Source organism: Bos mutus, chromosome 5 (assembly GCF_027580195.1).
Source record: "Bos mutus isolate GX-2022 chromosome 5, NWIPB_WYAK_1.1, whole genome shotgun sequence".
NCBI classification, from domain to species: domain Eukaryota; kingdom Metazoa; phylum Chordata; class Mammalia; order Artiodactyla; family Bovidae; genus Bos; species Bos mutus.
In genome coordinates this window covers 97,787,829-97,813,116 of record NC_091621.1, presented here as the reverse complement: position 1 = coordinate 97,813,116, position 25,288 = coordinate 97,787,829, and the positions used below count along the sequence as shown (strand labels likewise).

The 25,288-nt window shown below is 40.1% G+C and overlaps 1 protein-coding gene across 1 annotated transcript in view; it reads left to right on the top strand.

Moving 5' to 3' along the window:
• The first annotated feature begins 741 nt into the window (after nucleotides 1-741).
• Nucleotides 742-25,288, top strand: part of PKP2 (plakophilin 2) — an 83,563-nt gene continuing 59,016 nt past the window's right edge. The window contains exons 1-3 of the mRNA XM_070371336.1: nucleotides 742-1,019; nucleotides 16,395-16,507; nucleotides 16,896-17,575. Coding sequence (XP_070227437.1) covers nucleotides 806-1,019; nucleotides 16,395-16,507; nucleotides 16,896-17,575 — 1,007 coding nt within the window. The 5' untranslated portion in view covers nucleotides 742-805. The remainder of the gene's footprint in view (nucleotides 1,020-16,394; nucleotides 16,508-16,895; nucleotides 17,576-25,288) is intronic.

Below are 25,288 nucleotides of genomic sequence, written 5' to 3'. Positions count from 1 at the left end.
TGTACTGGGTACAATTTGTGTATGTGCAAGAAAAAACAGAAACTCTCAGTAAGGAAGAACATATGTTTCCGGGACTGCATCTGCGCAAAAAGGACATAGTCCCTGAAACTGTACTAAGGGGGGAAAAAAACTATTTTAAAAAGTCATTTATTTTACACAGGTCGTCTTCTCGGCACATTTCTCTCCTACTGCCTTTTGACGCCTGATCAAATAGCCCTTCTCATCTCAGATCCAGGAAATGTTTCGAACAGTCTGACAGAGCCTGACGAACCAGACAGACTACTCCCTCGGAGATCCCAGAGGCAGACCTCGGCCCAAGAACAGCACTGACCCTCCAGGGAGCAAGTGCCTGCAGGTCGGCCCCGGCAGTCAGACGGAAATCACATCCTTCTCGAGGGCTAGGCGGAGGCCGGGCGAGACATAGAGAGCGGGGTGCGGCCCCGGCCCGCAGGATCCGAGGTGACTCGGAGAGCGTGCACGCCCTACGGCGGACCGCGCCCCTCACCCGCTTCCTTGTGAGCAAGCAGTTCAACTCGCCAGGTGTCGGCGCGCGAGGTCCGCTGGGCCCCAGCTCCGTAGCCGACTGCTAGGCGCGCTAGAGCCACGCCCCTCTCCGGCCTGAGACCCAGCTCCGGCCTCCAGAACCCCAGCTCTCCTCAGCTCGGGCCTCTCACCGGCGCGGAGGCGGGGCCGGAGGAGGGGCTGGGGCGGTGGGGCGGGGCTTGCATTGGTGCCCGAGGCTCCGCCGCAGCTTCTCCCGCAGGTCTCGCGGCAGGCAAGCGGCTTGGTCCCCAGCTCCGGCCTCATGGCTGCTCCCGGCTCTTCGGCGGAGTGCGGCTACATCCGGACAGTCCTGGGCCAGCAGATCCTGGGGCAGCTGGACAGCTCCAGCCTGGCTTTGCCCTCCGAGGCCAAGCTGAAGCTGGCGGGGAGCAGCGGCCAGGCGGTCAAGAGCCTGCGGATCCAGGAGCAGGTGCAGCAGACCCTGGCCCGGAAGGGCCGCAGTTTCGCGGGCAACGGTAAGTGGAGCCCCGCTGCCCCCTACACCGCCCTCATCCTGCCCTTTATCCCTCCCCTAACCCCCGTTCACCCTCAGCGCCCAGTTGCTTCCTCTTGCTTCTTCCTGAGGGTGCAGGACCCGGTGTTCTGCACACCTGTTGGTTGCCGGCCCATTGTACGGCCAGTCGCGCCTCCAGACTCAGACCAGCTTACTTTGGAAAAGCACTCTTTCTTAAAATAACGTCTTACTCAGATTTATCATGTATGTATCTTCGTATATTAAATGCATATACGTGTGTATATATATATTTGAAAAGAATTCAGTCCAAGATTTTCACCCCTTCCTTAACCTACTCCCCTAGGCACCCCACCCCCCACCCCAGGGGACTTCATCTGGAGGTTCCAGGAATTTGTAAACGCTTTGAAATTCTGTGCAGAAATTTGATATGATCACTTTTTTCTGGGAGAAAGCGCCCCTAGCTTTTATTAAAAATTTTAAAGGATCTGTGACCTCCATAAATATTTTTAAAAAGAAAACCTGGAAGTACTGGCTCTCCTACAACCTATAAATTGGGATTGTGGGCCTTGCCCAGATACTTCGGGGCACTCCACGCAGTGTATGGAGCGAGTGGTTTCATCGAGGAAGTGAAAGGTAGGAGACTTTGGGCTGGGGAGCCATCACACCACCCCGCGGGTTGACTAGGAGGAGGAGAAAGAAGGGGACTTTGACCCGGCCAGCAGCAGTACCCCCTGCCTTGCTTGCTGTGCCCCGCCAACGCACTCGTGAACACAGCGCTGTTATTTCCAAAAAAATTAAACTTTGGAAGTGAACAAGGTTTTGTTTTGTTTTGTTTTTTAATTATATTAGTAATTGATAGTCAAGGAAGTGGAAGGGGGAGAAGATGGCAAACCAGTTCTGAAAATTAGAAAACGTGAAATACCTTTTCTCTCTGGCTAAAAGTCATATGATCAGAGCCCCCCAGTAATTATTTTATTAGTTGTTTTAATTTTTTAATATAAAAGTATTCTAGGCTTATTGTGGAAAAGAGAAGAGGAAAGAAACAGTTAAGTTGGGTTACCAGTTGTTTTATGCAATGTTGAACTGTTTCTCTAGGAAGTTAACTTGAGAAATGACAAATGTAGAATCGATTAGGAAAAAGAAAAATGCTTGCAGATCAGATCAGAGATCTAAAATAGCAGAAACTGAGAGGCTGTATTGTTTTCCATTTGTGTAAAATAATTTTAAAGGGTCAGGCAATCAATATTGACATACGTGAAAGGTAAAGAGAAGCTGTTTAATGATTAGAGTTGATTTAATTGTATGCCTACTATGTGCCAAGAATTGGACTTTGTGGTGTCTATTCATTATGTTATTCATGTTTCCAGGGGAGGGAAAAAAAAGTGCTTGTGAGGTAGGTTGCTTTACTAAGCAGTTAAGTAACACCTAATTTCCCACAGATAGTAAGTAGCAGAAAAACTCCCAAGCCTTAATTTTTAAACTACTCATCAGTTACATTGTTAAGCTTTTTGGTAATTAATACAAAGTAGGATTTTTATTAGATCCAAGCCTGTCTATGGTCCATTCCCATTTTTCCTTTAAATATAATTGATACAGTTCTGAGAGAGCAGAGACATCTCAGTGACACAGAACTGCCATAGCACATGGAAAAAAAGAACATAATTTACATTTAGGAATCTGACTAAAGACCCCAGGACAACTGAGGCCAGTTTTTGACCACTGAGATCGTTATACCCCTTTAGTTTGTGCAGGTCCAGTGCTAAACTAGAGCCAGACTAGCTGCTTCTGCATAGGGGAACACAAGGAAGGCACATGAAATATTTTTCCTACCCTTTGAGAATGGCAAGGAAGAGCAACCAGACATCAACTATTCAGTAAATACAGGGAATGAACAAAAGGAAAGGGAGCGTTGCTGAGCATCTACTATGTGCCTAACCCTGTTCAAGATTACATTTGCATTTTATTATATCCTTCAAATAGTTATATGAGATAGATACAAGGATCCATTTCACATATGAAAAGTCTGTCAGTCTCTCAACATTTATTGGATGCTTAGTCCCAAACCCACACATGATTTGTTCTCTTGAAAATGGTGCATTCATGTTGTGTGGTGAATTCAAGAACTTTCTGTTGTGTCTAGTCTTCATTCAGGGCATTGTGCAGGTGCTGAACTAAACATACACTCTTTTTGCTTTCAAGCAAGGAGTTCAAAGTCTGTAGAAGGAAAATGGTCTCTAAAAAATGTGTTTATCAAATAAAAAATGGCAAGCTACCCAAAGGAAGAACAGCCTACAAATTATGGAGTTTAAAAGTATGAGTTAGACTGTTATCTGGAGGGAATTTTGGAAAGTTTTTTGGAGGAATTGGGATTTTAGGTCTCAAAAAATCAGTAAGATTGGACATAGGTAATGGGTTGAAGGAAAAGTGTTCAAGGGGGAACAGCATGAATATTACACAGTTCACAGAATTGATATGGTAGAACAAAGGGCCCTGTCATGATGCTTCTGCTGTAACTGCTTGAGTCCAACTAAGGAACAAAGCTTCTGAGACTCAAAGAGGAAATTAGCTTCAGAGGAATTTAGCATTAACATACTATGGGACAATTACCAGGGGTGGTTTGTGTATATCGTTAAAATTCTTTGAAAAAGTCTGGGGGCTTCTTAGGGTTGTGAGTGTTGTTTCAGTGTTACTGTCTTGTCTCTAAAGTTGAAACAGTCAGGGGATTGTTGAAACTGTGGTGGTCTGGAAAGAATCCTGTATCAACATAAATTCCAGGAAGAAGTGACCCTAATGTTAACTGCTTTTAGCTCCAGGGCCCTGGAGAATTCTGAATTGTTGACATACCTGTAAGATTGAAGCAGCAGATAATCTACTGAAAGCAGAGATGAGATAAATATGACCGATTTGTTGATAAATACCCTGCAGGGTTCTTTAACTTGTCAGCTTCTCTCTAATGCCTTTATATAAGTGAGTGGTTTTCATTGTAAATTACTCTAACTTTTTATGTTATTTTTAAATTGTGTTGAACATTTTAAAACTGGCTGTAACTCTTGGGGGTTGGGGAGACGTAACTGAGGTCTATAGCAGCATTGTAAGATGAGTCTGTATTGTAGAAAATTTTAATTTTTTTAATAAAAGTTAGAACTCATTTATGAATTGCAAGTACATTATTATATTAGCAAAGAGAAGAATTTTAAGTGTCCATATCCTATTTATTACATTTACCTTGAAAATACGACTACTTTACTTATTATAACAGTTCCCCCTTGGGTGCCTGGGTAAGGAAGTCATGTTTTAAGTTATCATATGTAATACTTATAAACACAATGAACAATAGCCTAATAAAATTTGCAACTTTGGAAATCAACCAAAGGCATGCTGTTTACTTAAACTGTTTTCCTTGCCAAGATGTTTTGAATATCTGTGATCAGAAGGATTTTGGGGGAAAGGACTGAAAATTGGCTAAGGTAGCAAAAAAGGCAATTAATAGGTATTATTGGGGCTGGGGTTGAAGGTGAGGGTTATTGGACATTGTTTAAATCCTGTGTGAATTATTTGTTGCCAAAAAAGGAATTCCAGGAATGAAGCAATTCTGGAAGCAAGGCGACTAGTCCTTTACAAAGTGGGAGAATTCTGGAGAGAAGGAAAAAAAGTTAGATGGTGGGGTGGCAGGAACATGGCCGTGTTGCTGTGAATGTAAAGTATCAGTAGTGCCACCTGATTTAATGTACTTCCTTGTCTGCCTAATATATAATATAGCCTAGTGTCTAGCAGATCAATTGCAAGGATTAAAAAAAGTGTTTTTATTTTTTTCCAGAAATTCTTCCAATTATAATTAGTCAAAGGAAATAGAATGTTAACAACATGGTGATTACAAAAAAAATTAACTCCTCATCCCTAGATAATGGTGAAAACACATCTTTTATGGACAAGGTCTTGAGTGAGGGCATGAGTAGCAATGCTTCAGAGTCAATTGATATTTAACAGTGTTTGATTATAAAAGTACATTGCTCTATGTCCCAGATAAGGTATCAGAAATTACCTTAAGAGAATACAGCTGTTCACTTAGACTTTTTAAAGACTGCATTAATGTTATTTATGTCCTGTGTTAGTAAGTTCCAGTCATGAGAACAGAGGGTAGCTCACTTGAGATAGATATTCTAGGCATATGCTGTTCACCTTCTCCTAACTGTTTTGTATATTAGCTTTAAATTTTTTTCCTATGTATTAAAATAAGGCTATACATATTATCTTCAAACATTAATTTTACATTCAAATTGAATTTCTGGTCTGATCAATAGAAATTATTAAAAACTTTTTAAAAAATTTTCTGAGAGAACAAGCATATCTTTGATAATAATGAAATACAAATAACAAATATGTTGCTAAAACCTCTGGAATTTATATATCAGACTTGATTAATATTGTCTATAACAAGATCATTTGGTACTATCTCAGATGATATTCAAGAATTTTAAATTATACAATTCTGAGGTAAATGTTGGACTCCAGCTATTTTGTGCATGTACACAAATGTATGAAGACATAAATATCATACTCCTGGGAGAGTAAATAGTAAAAAGAGTGTTGCAAATGGGAATAGACAATTAGTAGAATTACAATTAATAGAATATTTAATCTTTGTATTAGAGTGAACCATCCCCTGACTTATTAGGATAAGAACAATAAGCAGAATTTCAGGTCCTCTTATAATAGAATTACTGAAAAATCTATTGTATATCTTTTGTATAATTCCATTAATTGTGACCGGATATAGGACATAAAAACAGTTGCTCTGTTATTAAGAAAAGTGCTTAAAGATGAGCCAAGGAGCCCATTCAATATGTAGACTTAAATGAAAATGCATATTCAGAAAAAAGAACTTGAGCATTTGAAAACACAGTTTGCTATTACCATTAAAAGAATTCACATACTTGTGTTCTTGGAATAGTCAGCTTTAGGCTTAAAAGTATTAATTGGCCAAAGCATCATAACCAAAGTTCTGCAACTCCTTGATATCCAGAAGAAAATACTACTCACTAGAAGCTTAATAAATTATTCCCACTAAATCTTTAAATCTCACTAGTATGGTCACAGGATGGTGGTGAGGAAGATCACATCGTAATTATTGTATCTTGATGACCTTTTCTTTTGAAGGAGGAATATAAATTTAAATTTTTCTTGACAGATCATAGGAACTTATTATAGAATATCAAAATATTACAGATAAATAGACACACCAAAAAGATAAGAGAATGACAGTAAATATATATTATGCAAATGTAGAATCAACCTTGCCACAATGAACATAGTCCGCTTTTCTAATGACTTAGAAAGAGTCTGCCTACATTTCGGGGAAATTTTTTTCTTCTCTCTTTATTTCCAGAATGACAGAGAAACAATAGGAAATATTTGAGCACCTTCTATCCACTCTAAGACAAAAGCGTATATGCAACTGTCATCCTCCCATTTTGGCTCCACTGTGGTGATCCACAGGAAGGATTAAATGCAGATTAAATATGTGTAACTAGGATATTTTGAATGTACAAGGAAATATTGACTGATCATCCACTAACATGTCAAGTGCTGATGTAGGACTGCCAGAAATGGTAGTAAAAGATGGATTCTATGTTAAGAAGGTAAAAATTTACTTGGAACATAAGACCTCTTCCTGCTTATACTGGCCTTACTCCAATTCATTCTCCACCTAGGTAGTAAACTTTCTAATCTCAGCGCTCCATTTCCTGATTTAAATGCCTTCAGTTTCTTGCTGTTCTCTACAGGAATGAAATTCCTTATTCAGCATGGCATTTCAAGTTCTCTGTGCTCTGATGCCTGCATCTTCTCAAACTTGGTCCTATCACCACTATTCTGGCACACAACCAAACGCCAGCAATTTATCTTGCTCAGTTCCTCTCCCTACTACTACTCTGACTCCCCCTTCCCTTCTCTTGGCAGGCTTAACTCTTAAATGCCCCTCAAAACTCAGCTCAGTTTGTTCCCCTGTATAGGCAGCTTTCCCTCATCCCTCCACCTCATAGTGTCGAGTTAAAGATCCAAGTTAAAGATTTGATCACTGTGAGTCAAACAAGATGTTTCAATAGGGGAGAAACATAAAATATGCAGGGTTTTCTGAAAATACATTTGGCAGATTTGGTGGATTTAAAGAAGGGACAGAAGTTATGAATCAGCTGGGAGAGAAGAGGTTAGCACTGGCAAGTGAGAGGCAGTGGAAATATCATGATTTAAGAGTTACTACCAAAACTTGTAGATTTTTTTAAAGGAAAAAGTTCTATAAATTCATCTATTTGACTATTAGTTGCATCATTGTGAGTATAATGTGTTATTTGTCATTGCAGTTCTAAAATTTTATGAGTAATCATTATGAGATATCTCAGCAAATGAATTGGCAGGAATGCCAAAGTATGGTGATAAATTATAGGAATTCCTATAGATTTAAAAAATTCCTATAGATTTAAAAAATTCCAGGATGTATCAACTTAGTATTTTACTAATATGCTAAATTACCAGTTTATAATCACAAATTTTATAATCACATATTATGGCTACTCAAAGTATATGATATAGATGCCTGCAGTATAGAAGGAACTTTTAAATGTGTGTTTTGTGGTTATCTAAAGCAATAATTTGAGGAATACCTCCAAAATGTCATAAACTGATATCATAAACTACATAAAGGGACTCCTAAAATATAAGGACTTCTGGTGGCTGGTTAGTATATTAGTGGGTGATAGCCATTGACTAGTGACACAGTGGCACTTGGAGTTCAGGGCCCTTTCTGCCAGGATTGTTGGTCTGTCTCTGGCATATTCAACTTTGAAGCAAGCTGTGGTCACCACTGTACTGCCAACACTGACTCCTGGCATATTCCACTTGGTAAGAACTCATAGCCAGTACTTTCCAACTGTATACTCAATACACTGAGTTGTTCCTCATGGTTGATCTTGTGAGCTTTCTTAACTGCTCATTTACAGCACCACCACGTTTTGTTAACTTTTTCATAATGCAAGACATTAATAGACTCTAGTCTTCTTTAAAACAATTCTTCACCATAGTTTTTTCAACCAACAAATTACACTCATTTTCCAGCCTGAGCAAGTGCTTACCTGAGTTGTATACAGGTTTGTGGAACTGTGGTTTTCATGAATATATTTTTCTTAGAAAGTAAAAACAGAAGGTAAAAAAAATAATTTTTTTTAATGTTAACTCGGGGGAAATGAATTCTGTGTTACATGACCACACAGACAAAGAAAAGTTCTTCACTAACTCAGAAATACTGATGTATGGTTCTTAGTGAAACTGAAAGAGTTAGTCACTCAGTTGTGTCCAACTCTTTGCAATCCCATGGACTGTAGCCCACCAGGTTCCTCTGTCCATGGAATTCTCCAGACAAGAATACTGGAGTGGGTAGCCATTCCCTTCTCCAGAAGATCATTCCAACCCAGGGATTGAACCTGAGTCTGTTAATGTCTCCTGCGTTGGCAGGCAGGTTCTTTACCATCCAAGCCACCAGGGAAGTCCATTTGGTTCTTGAAGGGTCCCATTTTGTGTTTTCTTTTAGTACCTACCTTTGTTAGTAAATGATTTTAAGGAGCTTTTTAAATATGAATTGCTATACAGATTCCTTCTAATAAGTTTCAAGACGTCATGTAGTTAAATCTTTTTTAAGGTATGTGGAGAAAGAGAGATGTTGTTACCCAGAGGTTGCTATGAAAAGACCAAAGAGAAGGTGATAGCTTTTAGACTTCCAGAGTCGTCTCTTTCCATCAAAAAGACCATTGTGAATTCACACAGTGAAGGCAACTGTTTGTGATTGAGCACAATAAATTGTAGCATTTAAATCAACACCGGTAGTGAACACATACTGATTTCTATGAGTACCTGTTTTCATGGGAATTTCTTATACTGCCATCTCTACATTCTTCTTTTAGAGCTGAATGTGAACCAAATCAGTTTTTCAACCATGCTTAGCTCTTGCCTGGAAAATCCCATGGACGGAGGGGCCTGGTAGGCTGCAGTCCATGGGGTTGCTAGGAGTTGGACATGACTTCACTTTCACTTTTCACTTTTCACTTTCATGCATTGGAGAAGGAAATGGCAACCCACTCCAGTGTTCTTTCCTGGAGAATCCCAGGGACGGGGGAGCCTGGTGGGCTGCCGTCTATGGGGTCGCACAGAGTCGGACACGACTGAAGCGACTTAGCAGCAGCAGAGAGTGCTGGAGGCTTGAAAAAAAGATGCTTTTCTGAATGTGAATGCTACTCTCATCTCTCTAATAAACACAAGTTATTTAAAGGTGTTTGTTTAGCAACTGTATCACCTGTTAATGCTTGCCATAAAGGAAGCTGTGTTTGATTTTTTTTTAATGTCCCAGATACAGGTAATAGAGTCATAATTAGAGGCTTGTCAATTTAATTTCATAAATATATTGTTGTTGTTCAGTCGCTAAGTCATATCCAACTCTGCGACCCCATGAACTGCAGCACACTAGGCTATCCTGTCCTTCAACATAATAAATGTATTAGATTTATTTATCTATAATATATACAAATCAATGTATTAAATTTAACCAATTGGATATTTATATATATGTAATATATATAAGTAAATTATTAAATTAAACCAATTAGGTAATAAAGCTGGTCACAAAAGCTACAAAGAAAGAACTGATTATAGAAATTAGTTTTCAGTTTTTAACTCTAAGAGTATTTCATTATCTTAGACAATACTTGCATAGATGACCAGAAACCAAGATATTTTCCCATGAACAGCTGCTTAGGGATCACATCATTCAGATTAACATTCAGAATTGAAAAGAGAGAAAATTACATTTCCTGTGAGGTCTACACCTCTGCAATCCTCTAAGCCATTTGGAATCAAAACCAACCGCCCCAACTCTCAGCCTCCTACCCTGCCCCCGCAACTGCTTTGATCTGAATTGCTTCTTATTTGAGGAGGACTGAGTTCTGTAACTTCCTCCTTCATTTTCCTTAAATTGGGCTCCATAGATGTCTGCAGTGTTCTTAGAAGAAACAGTTTGGATAATGTTGCCTGAGTCGGTATTAATTTGAAATAGTGCCTATAAATCATTGCCTTTTTAGGAAAAAGCAAAAGCACATCATATGAATGACTATTTAAAACCACAATAATGTCATTGTGATCATCCTCAATGGCTGGGTCAATCAAAATAACCAGAAAAAGCCAAATTCAATACCTGAATAAAAACTCTTAGATACAATACAGTGTGAATTAAAGCATGCAAACCAGTTTATCCCTCTTTCTACAACAGATTAATTCATGAAAATGTGTGAAATACAAATTTTGTTATCCAAATTCTGTTTTTAAAGCCTTATCTCATTTTTGCATGTTGCTTTACAATTTTAAAAGCATTGAATATATGCTTTCTTGGGTAAATGTCTCTCACCAACTCTGTTAATAGGTGGAATTATGGGAAATAAATGTAGATAATTTGTCAAGACACACAGAAAGTGGTAGAGTTGGGGGCCTCAGACAGATTATTTCAGTTTAAAGAAGATACCCATGTCCTTTTGTGATGTAAACAAGTCCTTTGAAATAAAGGCATGACCTAATTTTCCATGTTAGAAAATACAAATTTTTATGTTGGATTTATTTAAAGCAGTATGTACCTGTATGTATAATATGTTTTTGTTGCTTTCTTATTTCTATTTTTGGGGAAGGGCATGGCTGAGTTATATGTTCAGTAGTCATATTTTTATGTGTTTTATCCTCTGAGTGAACAGAAAATAATGACTTGCCTTAAAGAGATTTGTTTAATTCCAGCCAGTTCAAAATATCTTTAAAATCTTAGATCACAGCTGCTAATTCATTAGTCCCCTATACTGATCTCAAACTCATGACTGCCTAGGTAAATTAATGTGCATTATTTATTGTTTAAGATTGGCCTTTTAACCAGAGAAACTATCTATTGAGCCATCCTGCAGTTTGAATATCAAGAGTTACAATTTTTCTTGCACAGGAAGAGAGTCTGTGGTTTAAAGTCTAATCTTATTTTATTAGATTACCAACTACCTGTTACCAACTACCTTGTAGTTATTTTGGGAACCAGTAAATCAGTCTCCATTCATCTAAAAACAGAAGAACTTCCTTATAAGGATTTATGTCAGCAAATAAAAAACTTACAGAGTATTTGGAGTTGTCCAGGTAAAGGTTCTAGAGGAAAGAGAATGATTGCTTTGGTTCTCATAAAAAACTGATGATAATTCCTCCAGGGTTTTGATAAATGACAATTTCAGAAGAGCCACAATGCAATCAAATAGTAGAATCAATAGTAAAGATCAGTGGAAAGGATGAACCCAGAGTTCAAACCTGATATTAAATCTCTTTGCAATTTAAAGCAAGTAATTTAAGTTGGCTTTGAGCAAACGCCCTCTTCCAACAACACAAGAGAAGACTCTACACATGGACATCACCAGATGGTCAACACCAAAATCAGATTGATTATATTCTTTGCAGCCAAAGATGGAGAAGCTCTATACGGTCAGCAAAACAAGACTGGGAGCTGACTATGTCTCAGATCATGAACTCCTTATTGCAAAATTCAGACTTAAATTGACAAATGTAGGGAAAACCACTAGACCATTCAGGTATGACCTAAATCAAATCCCTTATGATTATAAAGTGGAAGTGACAGATTCAAGGGATTAGATCTGATAGAGTGCCTTAAGAACTATGGATGGAGGTTTGTGACATTGTACAAGAGGCAGTGATGAAGACCATCCCCAAGAAAAAGAAATGCAAAAAGGCAAAATGGTTTTCTGAGGGAGCCTTACAAATAGCTGTGAAAAGAAGAGAAGCAAAAAGCAAAGGAGAAAAGGAAAGATATACCCATTTGAATCCAGAGTTCCAAAGAATAGCAAGGAGAGAGAAGAAGCCTTCCTCAGTGATCAATGCAAAGAAATAGAGGAAAATAATAGAATGGGAAAGACTAGAGATCTCTTCAAGAAAATTTGAGGGAACATTTCATGCAAAAATGGGCACAATAAAGGACAGAAATGGTATGGACCTAACAGAAGCAGAAGATATTAAGAAGAGGTGGCAGGAATACACAGAAGAACTATACAAAAAAGATCATCATGACCCAGATAACCACGATGGTGTGATCACTCACCTAGAGCCAAACATCCTGAAATGTGAAATCAAGTGGGCCCTAGGAAACATCACTATGAACAAAGCTAGTGGAGGTAATAGAATTCCAGTTGAGCTATTTCAAATCCTAAAAGATGATGCTATGAAAGTGCTGCATTCAATATGCCAGCAAATTTTTTTTTTTATCAAAAATGATTTATTGATTTTTTTTTTAATTCTTCCAATTTTATTTTATTTTTAAACTTTACATAATTGTATTAGTTTTGCCAAATATCAAAATGAATCCGCCACAGGTATACATGTGTTCCCCATCCCGAACCCTCCTCCCTCCTCCCTCCCCATACCATCCCTCTGGGCCGTCCCAGTGCACCAGCCCCAAGCATCCAGCATCATGCATCGAACCTGGACTGGCAACTCATTTCCTACATGATATTTTACATGTTTCATTGCCATTCTCCCAAATCTTCCCACCCTCTCCCTCTCCCAGGGTTAGTAGAAGGAAAGAAATCTTAAAAATTAGAGCAGAAATATATGCCAGCAAATTTGGAAAACTCAGCAGTGGCCACAGGACTGGAAAAGGTCAGTTTTCATTCCAATCCTAAAGAAAGGCAATGCCAAAAAATGTTCAAACTACTGCACAATTGCACTCATCTCACACACTAGCCAAGTAATGCTCAAAATTCTCCAAGCCAGGCTTCAGCAGTATATGAACCATGAAATTCCAGGTGTTCAAGCTGGATTTAGAAAAAGCAGAGGAACCAGAGATCAAATTGCCAACATTCGCTGGATCATCAAAAAAGCAAGAGAGTTCCAGAAAAACATCTATTTCTGCTCTATTGACTATGCCAAAGCCTTTGACTGTATGGATCACAACAGACTGTAGAAAATTCTTCAAGAGATGGAATACCAGACCACCTGACCTGCTTCTTGAGAGATATGTATACAGGTCAAGAAGCAACAGTTAGAACTGAACATGGAACAACAGACTGGTTCCAAATTGTATATCGTCACCCTGCTTATTTAACTTACATGCAGAGTATAACATGCAAAATGATGGGCTGGATGAAGCATAAGCTGGAATCAAATTGTTGGGAGAAATATCAATAACCTCAGATATGCAGATGACACCACCCTTATGGCAGAAAGCAAAGAAGAACTAAAGAGCCTCTTTATGACAGTGAAAGAGGAGAGTGAAAAAGTTGGCTTACAACTCAACATTCAGAAAACTGAATCTAAGATCTAAACTGAATCTAAAACTAAGATCATGGCGTCCGGTCCCATCAACTCATGTCAAATAGATGGGGAAACAATGGAAATAGTGACAGACTTTATTTTGGGGTCTCCAAAATGACTGCAGATGGTGGGTTACTGCAGCCATGAAATTAAAAGACTCTTGCTCCTTGGAAGAAAAGTTATGACCAACCTAGACAGCATATTAAAAAGCAGAGACATTTACTTTGCCAACAAATGTCCGTCTAGTCAAAGCTATGGTTCTTCCAGTAGGCATGTACGGATGTTGTACCATAAAGAAAGCTGAGCGCCAAAGAACTGAAGCTTTTGAACTGTGATGTTGGGACTCTTGAGAGAGTCCCTTTGACTGCAAGGAGATTAAACCAGTCAATCCTAAAGGAAATCAGTCCTGAATATTCATTGGAAGGACTGATACTGAAGCTGAAACTCCAATACTTTGGCCACCTGATGCAAAGAACTGACTCATTGGAAAAGAACCTGATGCCAGGAAAGATTGAAGGTGGAAGGAGAAGGGGACGACAGAGGATGAGATGGTTGGATGGCATCACCAACTGGATGGACATGAGTTTGAGTAAGCTCCTGGAGTTGGTGATGAACAGGGAAGCCTGGCATGCTGCAATCCATGGGGTGGCAAAGAGTCAGACACAACTGAGCAACTGAACTGAATTTAAGTTTCCCTCTTTTAAAGGGATATGATAATAGCTAACTGTGTATCACAAAGTATAAAATAAAATAATTTGAGTTCCTTAAATCTTGCAGTTTAAGGTGTTAATCTATGTTGCTTTAAAAAGCCTTACCACCCACAGCAACAATGTTGAGTTAAGAATGTAAGTCAAACATTTAGCCTCCTCTCCCACATGGGTGGGACTCCTCCTTGCACATTACCTCCCATGTAGTGGAGGGTGGGGTAGGGGCGAGAGAAGGAACAGTGAGACCTGAGTTGGGGACTACAGACAGCCTGAGCAGGAACCTCAGAAAGACACTGAGAGCTGAGTACTTAAGCCTCTCACAGCTTTTGAAATGGGGTCGTACAGAAGATTCCTTTCAGTGTCCAGGTTCTAGGGTTCTTCTGACATTGAAGTTAAAAATTAAAAGGCTGCCTGACCTTGTGCTAACCCTTGAGAAGAAATCAAGCCCCTGGAAACAGCTGTCTGCCTTTGTTCAACTCCCCTGATCTTTAGGGTGATATTTACAAGCCTGTACTGTCTTCCCCAGGACTCCTTGAGGCCTGAAACATGTTTACTAGCCAGATTATTTGGCTCCAGGAAATAAAATACATGTACAAAAATAATCTGGGATGGATTCTTACATTTTTAGCTTTTTGACAACAACACTCTCCATTCCACCTCTCCCTCAAAATAACTTGTGAATATATTGTTCAGATCAGATCAGATCAGATCAGTCGCTCAGTTGTGTCCGACTCTGCGACCCCATGAATCGCAGCACGCCAGGCCTCCCTGTCCATCACCAACTCCCGGAGTTCACTGAGACTCATGTCCATCGAGTCAGTGATGCCATCCAGCCATCTCATCCTCTGTCGTCCCCTTCTCCTCTTGCCCCAAATCCCTCCCAGCATGTTAGACTCTAACAATTTATTGGGAAAATATGTTGGTATGTTCCAGTTGTATTGGAAAGGGTCTACCTGTGTTATTTTATTACCAACATCTTTCACGAATGTCTGAACTCGTGACTAGAAGAGTTAATTGAGTATTTTATTTTTCCTCTAATTTCTAAAAGAATGCTACGTGACAGTAATTTTGGTTAACATTAGGAAATTAGAAATTACCTAAGTTTTAGAGATATTTTATTATTTTGTTTAGTTTTTTGGCTTTTTTATTTTTATTTTTTTGTAAAGCAGTGGGAGATTACAAAAGAACTGATTAAAAAAGTGGAAGCTTTTTAAGACATTTGAAGCTCAAAGAGGAGTATTTTAAGATGTGCCTCAGTTAGAGTCTGACACAACTTAGCAACTAAACAACAACAAATTTACTTGAGAGTCCCTGTAGTCCCCACAGACCTGAGCAGGAAGGGCTTGTCTCCTGTGCAGCATTTGCAGGAACAGGCTATCTGTTAAACCCCAAACTAAGAACCAGTCACCAGTTCTTTTTTGGTGTGGAAGTGGATTCCCTCGCCTGCCTAACTCTCACATTGCCTAATGCCCCAGGCCCAGAGTTGGCATTTTTCAAACTGACCCATGTTTTGTCTGACCACATTGACCCATTATATTTGTTGCCTCACCTACATTCTCTCAGGAAACTTCAGAGTTCCGGCCTTGGGTATTCCTCTTAACTTACAGAAACTGAGTTTTTATAGTATAGACCATGTAAGCCAACTGAGTGATTTCCAAATTCTTCAGCATTGTAATAAACATTTAGATTTTTGTGAAAAGCTCCTCTCTCCTTTCTTCCCTTTCCTCAAAAAAAAGTTTTAATTTTATTTTTAATTCAGCTTTTATTTTGAAGAGCTTGTGAAGGATGTTGCCAGAACTTGTGATCGATTGCCACATCCAAGGGTCATATTAACCTTGCATTGTATTGCATGCATGCTCAGTTGTGTCTGATTCTGCAACCCCATGGACTCTAGCCTGCCAGGCTCTTCCATCCATGGAACCTTCTGGCAAGAATACTGGAGTGGGTTGCCATTTCCTACTCCAGGGGATCCTCCCAACCCATGGATCGAACCCACATCTCTTGCATCTCCTGCATTAGCAGGCAGATTCTTTACCATTTCGTCACCTGGGAAGCCCCATGTTAGCCTGACACTGAAAAACACTAACATAGATCTAATACTTCTCACTGACTTTAATTACTTAAATTTAAAATATACTATTGTTATATATTCTTGCCTGGAGAATCCCATGGACAGAGGAGCCTGGCAGGCTACAGTCCATGGGGTCGCAAGAGTCGGTCACTACTTAGCGACTAAACCACCACCACCACTGATTGGCCCACTTATTTTATTATATGCTTGCTTTCAGGAAATCTTCACCGAACTAGCAGTGTTCCTGAATATGTCTACAATCTACACTTGGTTGAAAATGATTTTGCTGGTGTGCGTTCCCCTGTTACTAAAACCTATGACTTGCTCAAGGTAGGATACCAAAGAATATAACCGTAGTTATTAGAATACCAAGTAAACATTTTTAAACTTCTGTGGGTTGTTTTTTAATGTGTACCATTCTCAAGTATTACCATTTCCTAAATGTATTATAAGAAGATTGGTTTTGTGTGGACATCATGGAAAACTGGAAACTTTAAACCGTATCAAATCCTGGTATGGTTTTGATGGATGGATGATTGATTACAAATAACTAGACAACCAAGTCTTGTTAAAAACAGACTTTACCCAGAAAGGAGTCGACTTCTCTGTGTGATTTAGAGAAACCAACATCTTGTGTAATAGTCCTAGGATAATTAATCTTCAACAAAGATGAAAACTGATTCATGCCTCATTTAAATTTTATTTCTCTTTTGTGCAGACAGGCACAGCCCCCACTTATGAAGGTCGCTGGGGAAGAGGAACTTCGCAGTACAGCTCCCAGAAGTCGGTGGAGGAAAGGTTCTTCAGGCAGCCTCTAAGGAGACTTGAGATTTCCCCAGACAGCAGCCCTGAGAGGGCTCAGTACGCACACAGCGAGCACCATTACAGCCAGAGAAGCCAGGCCAGCCACACCTTGCGGCACCAAGAGAGCAGGAGGTCCACGCTTCTCGTGCCACCTCGCTACGCCCGCTCAGAAATTGTAGGTTTCAGCCACTCCGGGGCGGTGGGCAGGCAGCGTCACTACGACACCTACAACAGGCGCTACCAGTACGGGTCTGTGAACGAAGCCGATTTTGACGGCGCCCCTGTCCACCCTGTAGTGCTCACCTATCCCAGGCCTGGGACCAGCCACAGCCTGGGCAACCTCCTAGAGAAGGAGAACTACGTGACTGCGGGACTCGCCGCGGGGCAGGCCAGGCCGGCGCCCATGCCGCCAGTCACGCATGGCCGGGCAGAGCGGTCGTCCTGGCATCAGAGCTCCTTCCACAGCACCCGCACACTGAGGGAAGCCGAGGCGGGCGGGAGGAGGCCGCACATGACCGTGGGCCAGGTGGCGGCAGGAGGAAGTGGGATCATGCTCGCCGCCGAGAGAAGCACTTTCACCGAGGCCCAGTCTGGGTGAGTCCCCTTCTCAATCTGCAGCGCTGTCAGTGCCAGCACATTCTGTTCCCACAGCCCTCAACTGCGTGAGCTGGCGCTTCTGGGGCTGCAGAGAAAGACTTCCAGAGATAAGTGATTAAAATAATGACTTCTCAGGCAGCTGCCTAATTGACAGATTAGCCTATTTACCTCAGGGACAGGGGCCAAGCTACCTGCTTGTATGGCAGCTCTGCAGAGAAATGTGGCTTTTAGTCCATCTGTTTCAAATTAGATGATGGCTAAAGGGAGGCCTGACCTCTTGGTTATGTGAAAATCTGCTTTGAATGGAGCTAACTCCAAAGTAGACGAAGAAATGGATAATTACATGCATTTTCTCATTCCTTGAAATAAAGGAAGGAAAAAGGCAAAAATGTTTATTCTCGGTGTTAAAAGTGAACCACAAATCCTATTTTGATAACACTGCCAAAAAAGGAAGAGCTAATCAGAGGCAACTAATTGCTAAATGTCTCTTTTCCTTTGATATACCTGATACTTTTATTCAATATTATTTGACTGTAGTATAAGGGATGTATCAGAGTTTTTGTTTTGTAGTACTGAATAATTAAAATACTTGAAGTTTCAAAGTCATTCCTTTGCCTCTCCTGTTTACGTTATGGCTTGACTAATCTAGTGTTTGGAACTTAACTTTCATCAAGTTTAATGCTGGAGCACAAATTTTGTAAACTGAGGAACTCACTAAGAGAAAAATTGAGAAATGGATGGATGATTGATTACATTAGTAACTACTAAAATAATGATGTATCATTATGGTAAAACATTAAATATTTGATTTTTTTTTTAAACTGTGAAGTTGGTTAATGGAAATTATTACCTTTAATCATCCCTTTAAGTGAAATTGTGCAGTATACTCATTGATTAGGTAGGCACCGGTGAGAAAAGATTTTAGGGCTAATCTAATCTTGAAGCAAGAAATATTTTTTATAAAACAAAATTGAATATGACACATAACATTTCTTTAGAAAGTACATCTTTGTCAATATGGACACACTTATAAAAAGAAAAATGCATGAGGTAATTATTTATGGAGGGAAAAGCTGATCAATTCTTTTAAATTGATAATTCAAGATGTATTAAATGCCTACTATATAGTAAGATTTGTGCTTGGTCAGTTTTAATGAAATGATTCCAACAGTAACAGAACTGTTGCTTCACGTTCTCCACAGCTGGCACTCTTCTCTTCTTCTCTCTCTGTCCTCCTGCTTCCACCACCTTGTCACTTCCCAGTCTGTCATCCACTCACTGCAGTATGAATTTAGTCTCCAACATTTCTGAAATAGGCTCCCCACAGATCTACCAAAGACTGCCCTAATGCTACATCTGAAGCAGACACGTAATTAGCACCTATATTAGTCTGTGGGCAGCATTTAATAAATTGAAATTCTCTCTTCCCTGGGTTGTCGGGACACCAGCTTTTCCTGGTTTCTTCTAGCCATGTCTTAGTCTTCCCTGCAAGGACTTTTTTGCATGCCCAAGGAAGTCATCCAGAGAAGGCAACGGCAACCCACTCCAGTACTCTTGCTTGGAAAATCCCATGGACGGAGGAGCCTGGTAGGCTGCAGTCCATGGGGTCGGACACGACTGAGCGACTTCACTTTGACTTTTCACTTTCATGCATTGGAAGAGGAAATGGCAACCCACTCCAGTGGGATTCTCCAATCCCAGGGATGGCGGGGCCTGGTGGGCTGCCGTCTATGGGGTCGTATAGAGTTGGACACGACTGAAGTGACTTAGCAGCAGCAGCAAGGAAGTCATCTTCATCAACCCTTCTGTTTTGGTCTTGGTGCTCTTCTAAAGAAGCCCTGCATATTGCACTTACATCCTGTGATTCCCAGTGTTTCATTTTCATCTCTGTCCTCTATCCTCAACTCTAAATTTGTGTGTATTTCTAACAACCTCATGGACTCAGTATGTTCAAAATTAAATTTATCAGCTCTTCCCTACCTTCTATTCCTGACCATCTCCTCATACTAAAGTCCTGTCATTTATAAACCTGGGAGTCATTCTTGTCTTTTCCCTTCATAGTCACATATCACCAAGCTATTATTTTTAATTCCTTAATGGGTTGTAAATTTTTACCCTCTTTCTGTCTCTATTGCATAGGTCTCTCTGCCTCTGGTCTTGCTGTCAATCATTCTCTAAAACTGTTAGAAGGATCTTCCAAACTCTGATGACTCCTCTCCACAACTTATAATCTTCCCATAATTCCACCAAACCTTTGTGCTTTTTAGCATGGCATGCAAAGCCCATGTTTCCACCTCTGCTAACCTGCTAGTTAGACCTCTGCTAGTCTGATCTCTTTCTACTCTTTTTTACCCTTCATCATCATCATCCCCAAAAACACGCCTGAACACTCAAACCACCTTGAACCTCTTGCTTTTCTTGTTGTTGTTCAATTGCTAAGTTGTGTCCGACTATTTGCAACCCCATGGACTACAACATGCCAGGCTTCCTTGCCCTTCACTATCTCCCAGGGATTGCTCTAACTCATGTCCATTGAGTCAGTGATGCCATTCAACCATCTCATCCTCTATTCACCCCCCTTCTCCTCCTGCCATCAATCTTTCCCAGCTTCAGGGTCTTTTCCAGTGAGATGGCTCTTCACATCAGGTGGCTGAAGTATTAAAGCTTCAGCTTCAGCATCAGTCCTTCCAGTGAATATTCAGGGTTGATTTCCTTAAGGGTTGACTGGTTTGATCCTCCTTGCTGTCCAGGAGACTCTCAGGAGTCTTTTCCAGCACCACAGTTCAAAAGCATCAATTCTTTGGTGCTCAGTCTTCTTTATGATCCAACTCTCACATCCATACATGACTACTGGAAAACCATAGCTTTGACTACATGGACCTTTGTCAGCAAATGGATGTCCGTGCTTTTTAATACGCTGTCTAGGTTTGTCATAGCTTTTCTTCCAGGGAGGAAGTGTCTTTTAATTTCATGGCTGCAGTCACAGTGATTTTGGAACCAGAAAATGAAATCTGTCTCTGCTTCCATTTTCTTTCCCTTCTATTTGCCATGAAGTGATTGGACCAGATGCCACAATCTTAGTTTTTTGAATGTTGAGTTTTAAGCCAGCTTTTTCACGCTCCTCTTTCATCCTCATCAAGAGTCTCTTTAGTTCCTTTGTGCTTTCTGCCATTAGAATGGTATCATCTGCATTTCTGAGGTTACTGATATTTCTCCCTGCAATCTTGATTCCAGCTTGTGATTCATCCAGCCCAGCATTTCTCATGATGTACCCTGCATATAAGTTAAATATGCAGGGTGACAATATACAACCTTGATGTATATTCCCAATTTTGAACCAGTCCATTGTTCCATGTCCAGTTCTAACTGTTGCTTCTTGACCTGCATACAGGTTTCTCAGGAGGCTGGTAAGGTGGTCTGTTATTCCCATCTCGAAGAATTTTCCACAGTTTGTTGTGATCTACACAAAGGCTTTATCACAGTCAATGAAGTAGAAGTAGATGTTTTTTTGGAACTCTCTTGCTTTTTCTATGATCCAACAGATGTTGGCAATTTGATCTCTGGTTCCTCTGCCTTTTCTAAATCCAGCTTTTATATCTAGAAATACTCGGTTCACGTATAGTTGAAGCCTAACTTGAAGGATGTTGAACATTACCTTGCTAGCATGTGAAATCAGCAGAATTGTATAGTAGTTTGAACATTCTTTGGAATGATAAGTATTGATTCACTTATTTTATTTCTTTTTATCTTTGTGCCTTCTTTTCTTCTTTCCTTCCTTTCTTTCCCTCTTCCTTCCTTCTTTTCTTATCTACCTATCTAATCTATTTCTTCCCTGTAGCTATTTTTTGGCTGGCTAATCATGGCTGGATGGCATCACCGACTCGATGGACGTGAGTCTGAGTGAACTCTGGGAGTTGGTGATGGACAGGGAGGCCTGGCATGCTGCAATTCATGGGGTCGCAAAGAGTCGGACACGACTGAGCGACTGAACTGAACTGAACTGAATCATGATTCTAGATTTATCTCAGTTACCACCTGACCACTTGCCTCGCCAACTAGGTGCTCCAGATAGTTGCACTGTGTGGGTGTCTGTACTACAGAATAATACATTGTGGTTATTCATTTACCTGTCTGCTCTCCCTCTAATTTTGAGTTATTGTTTTAATAGAGAAAATTTTATTACAATAATTAATCATGTTCCAGGAATAGAATAAATACTTGGGATCAAGAAATTTAAAATAAAGGGCAAGAAATCTATTCTTAATGATTCCCAAAGTTGCCGTCCTAGAGAACAGAAATCATAGAAATGACCACTTCTTGAAAATGCTGCTATGTATGGGAAGGAAATGGGGTCAGGGATATTTCCTATAATGATCAAGGTGGCATCCATATCTGATTCTCTTCCTCCTTTGATGTGTTCCATGGTTCATTTCAGTTCCCCAGGCTGCCCCTGAGAACACATGCTCTGCTCTCCTGTGCCTTGCAGTATCTCACATTTCAAGCTCTATCTAGTGCCTATATTTGGAATTCGATTTTTTCACAAAGTCCCACGTGTGAAGAAGTGTTCTTTCACATTTGTGGAACATTCCTATGGAATAGGAATAAAACTATACTCTCTAAAACTGTAATCCTGCATAATGACAGAAGGTATTAAACAATGGGTCTTTGTTTCTAAAAGAAGAATGGCTGGTCAGTTTCTAATGTAGCTGAAAATCAAAACACTGGAGTAGAAGATAGGTAGTCAACAGCTGCTCTAAATCAGACTATTGAAAAAGAGTTAAGAAATCACTAAGTAAAACACTGTAATCGGTTTTATGAAAATATGATTTCTGTACATGTAACAGACTGGTGGTTCAGCAAATGAATCTTAGGGTGCTCCGCTGTACCCAGCACTTCAGTAAGCACCATAGAGATAAAAATTTAATGGGATATATGAAGGTCTAGAGAAGGTCTATAAAGAAAAAAATAAGACACATCAAGTACTAGATTGTACTAGTGTCTGTAGGAATTCAGAGAACAAAAGAGTGATGCTTTTGCATTGCTAGAGGGAGACAAAGGTGAGTGACTGTGTCTCTGGTATGATCGCCAGTCAAGTTTGTGATGTAGAGCAGCACAGAACAGAAAAGATGTCACATTAACTTCCCTTCACATCCTCTTAGTTACCTGCTTCTTTAGTTCTTTGATTATTCAGGTCTCTTTCAACTATATCTTTCTTTCCATTTTTAACAGTCCAGTTCACAACTTTATTGCTTCAGCTAAGACTTTTGTAATGCCCTCAAAACTGTCTCTAGAAGCTCATATCCACTCTAAAGTCACCTTTGTAAAGCAGTGCTTTCATCACACCTAAAATCTTTGTGAGGTAGGAGGGTTTGCATTTCCTAAGCATCTGACAACACAGGGGAGCTCTTCATTCATCATCTGGTGTTTGCTTGACCTTCAGAGCTGTTCTGATATCTGTGAACCAGCGTGGGGTAGGGCTGTGTTGTTATTGTCAGGAATGTGGTTGCTGAGGGATTGCATACCAAAAAAAAAAGTACATGTTTTTAATTTTTTCCTATAATTACTCATATTCTGACCAATAATACTTTACATTGCTTCCTGTTTACATTTTATGATGAATGTATTGACATCATATTAACATATTAACTAAAGTGCTTGAAAAGACTCACTATTGGAGAATACATTCAGTTGATAATGGAACCCAGGAACAACTGCTCGTCCTGATCCTTCCCTCCCCAACCCTTTCTCCCAAGCCACATTTCTATAGGCTTCAAGAAATGTTTTGTAAGTGAGCAGAAAGGGAAGGAGGAGGGAAGAAAGGGAGGCAGAGAAGAAAGTAGGGAGGAAGAGAGAGAGATTGAAGGAGACCAAAAAGGAGCCTACAGGGCCTTGCCTGGGTACAAAATTCCCTCCATGTCCCCCGTTTCTTGTTTGAAGAAAGGCTTTAGTCTCCTAGGCTTTCTCTAAGACCCAAAGAGCAAGAGCTTAAGCAGTTAATGATTAGAACACGAGTCACAGGACTCCTGGTTCACCCTCAGGATATAACAATCTGACATGTATCTTAGAGTTGTTTTGCAGAAATTAGGACCCCTAATCATGGTGGATGGTGACTACATGCTCACCACCAGCACCTTGACCCCATACTGGTTGGAACTGGAAGGCTGAGTGTTGATTCCTGGAACATCATTCTGTTACCCCACTAGGAATCAATGAGAAGAATATCCACAAGCTGATTAGGCACCCTGCAACCCTCACCGCTAGTTTTCCTTTTAAATATCCTGTCCTGACAGCCATCCTGTTTTTTGAGCATGAGCTGCCCTTTCTCCTTGCTTGGTGTCCTATAACAAACACTGTAGTTTCCTTCAGCACAACCCAGTGTCATTAGATAGGCTTCACTGTGTATTGGGTGGGCAGACTCCAATTCCATTGGGTAAAGAGAGAATAGAGGAGGAAAGGAATAGCTTTAGCTGGGGATAGGAATACAGAAAGGATGATATTTGAATTGAGTCTTGAAGAATGAAAAGAAATAGGTAGAAGGGTGGGTTTCCTAGAAACATCAGAGAGAGTGGCTTGTGAAGGGCATGCAGCAATTAGAGAAGGGTTAAAAGTCGGGTGTGATTGGAGGAAGAGTTAGTCCATTAGGGGAGGGAGAGGAGATGGGGTGGAGGATGGCAAGAGACGGAGCCAGACTGAGGTCAGAACATATGCTGTGCTATACGGTTAGACTTTACAGACAGTAACAAAAGAGAAAATTGATGCCCTGACAGCTGTGGCAGACGTTCTTGTTGAGGAAGTCTTTGTTCTGTTTGGGAATTGTTTTTAGTGATAAACTGAAGTAGCATTAGGTTGGCTGGCAGTGAATGAAGAACTTCTTTGTGAATCATGTTCAGGAAAATAAAGGATTAGAGTAATGGAATTATTTGTTGGTTGGGAAATTTTGGTTTGGATGGGAAATTTTGTTGGGAAATTCAAACTTTCCTGAGTCATTTATGACTTATGAAATGGATTAATGGCTAAATCTTAAAAAAAGAAGTATTAAACAGAAGGTTATTCTTAGCTTATGAATGCTGTCTCATCAGTTTAAACACCTATAGTGGTAGATGGTGAAAGACTTATAATTTTTTTGACTTTTGATTTCCCTGTAAAGTAATTGGAGTCCATGCCTGTGAAATATTTCCATCTCTTTTTAAAAGGGAGTTTATGTTAAATAAAAGTGATTCAGATTCTAGTTTTAATGGTAATAGCCTACATTTTTACCAATTAAATTGACTCCTGAGGCATAAAAGTTTAAAATATGAGATCATTATATAATTCTCAGTATAGATGCCAGGACTGCTTCATTTTTAATACCCTTATACTCATGATGTAACACTTCTGTGTTTGAACATGTGTTTTAGAAGCAGTGGGAATTAGTTTTTAGTCATGAGGCCCGTTACTCTTATCCTCTCACCTGTGCCACGCCCATTCACACACAGACATGCCCCTCACAACATAAAAATGCTCCGTTGGTACATAGGTGCATGTATTGGTGGGTTAGCCTGATATAAGAGAGAATTTCTTCACCATGCTTGCTAGCAGATGCTGGAAAATACCCTCCCATAATGTCTTAGAAGTCTCTGTTAATGAATCAGGTGTGATCCTCATTGACACCAAAGAGAATCCTAGGTTACTTTTAAAGCATGTCTTTAGCCGCAGTCCTGAGGTGTTGCC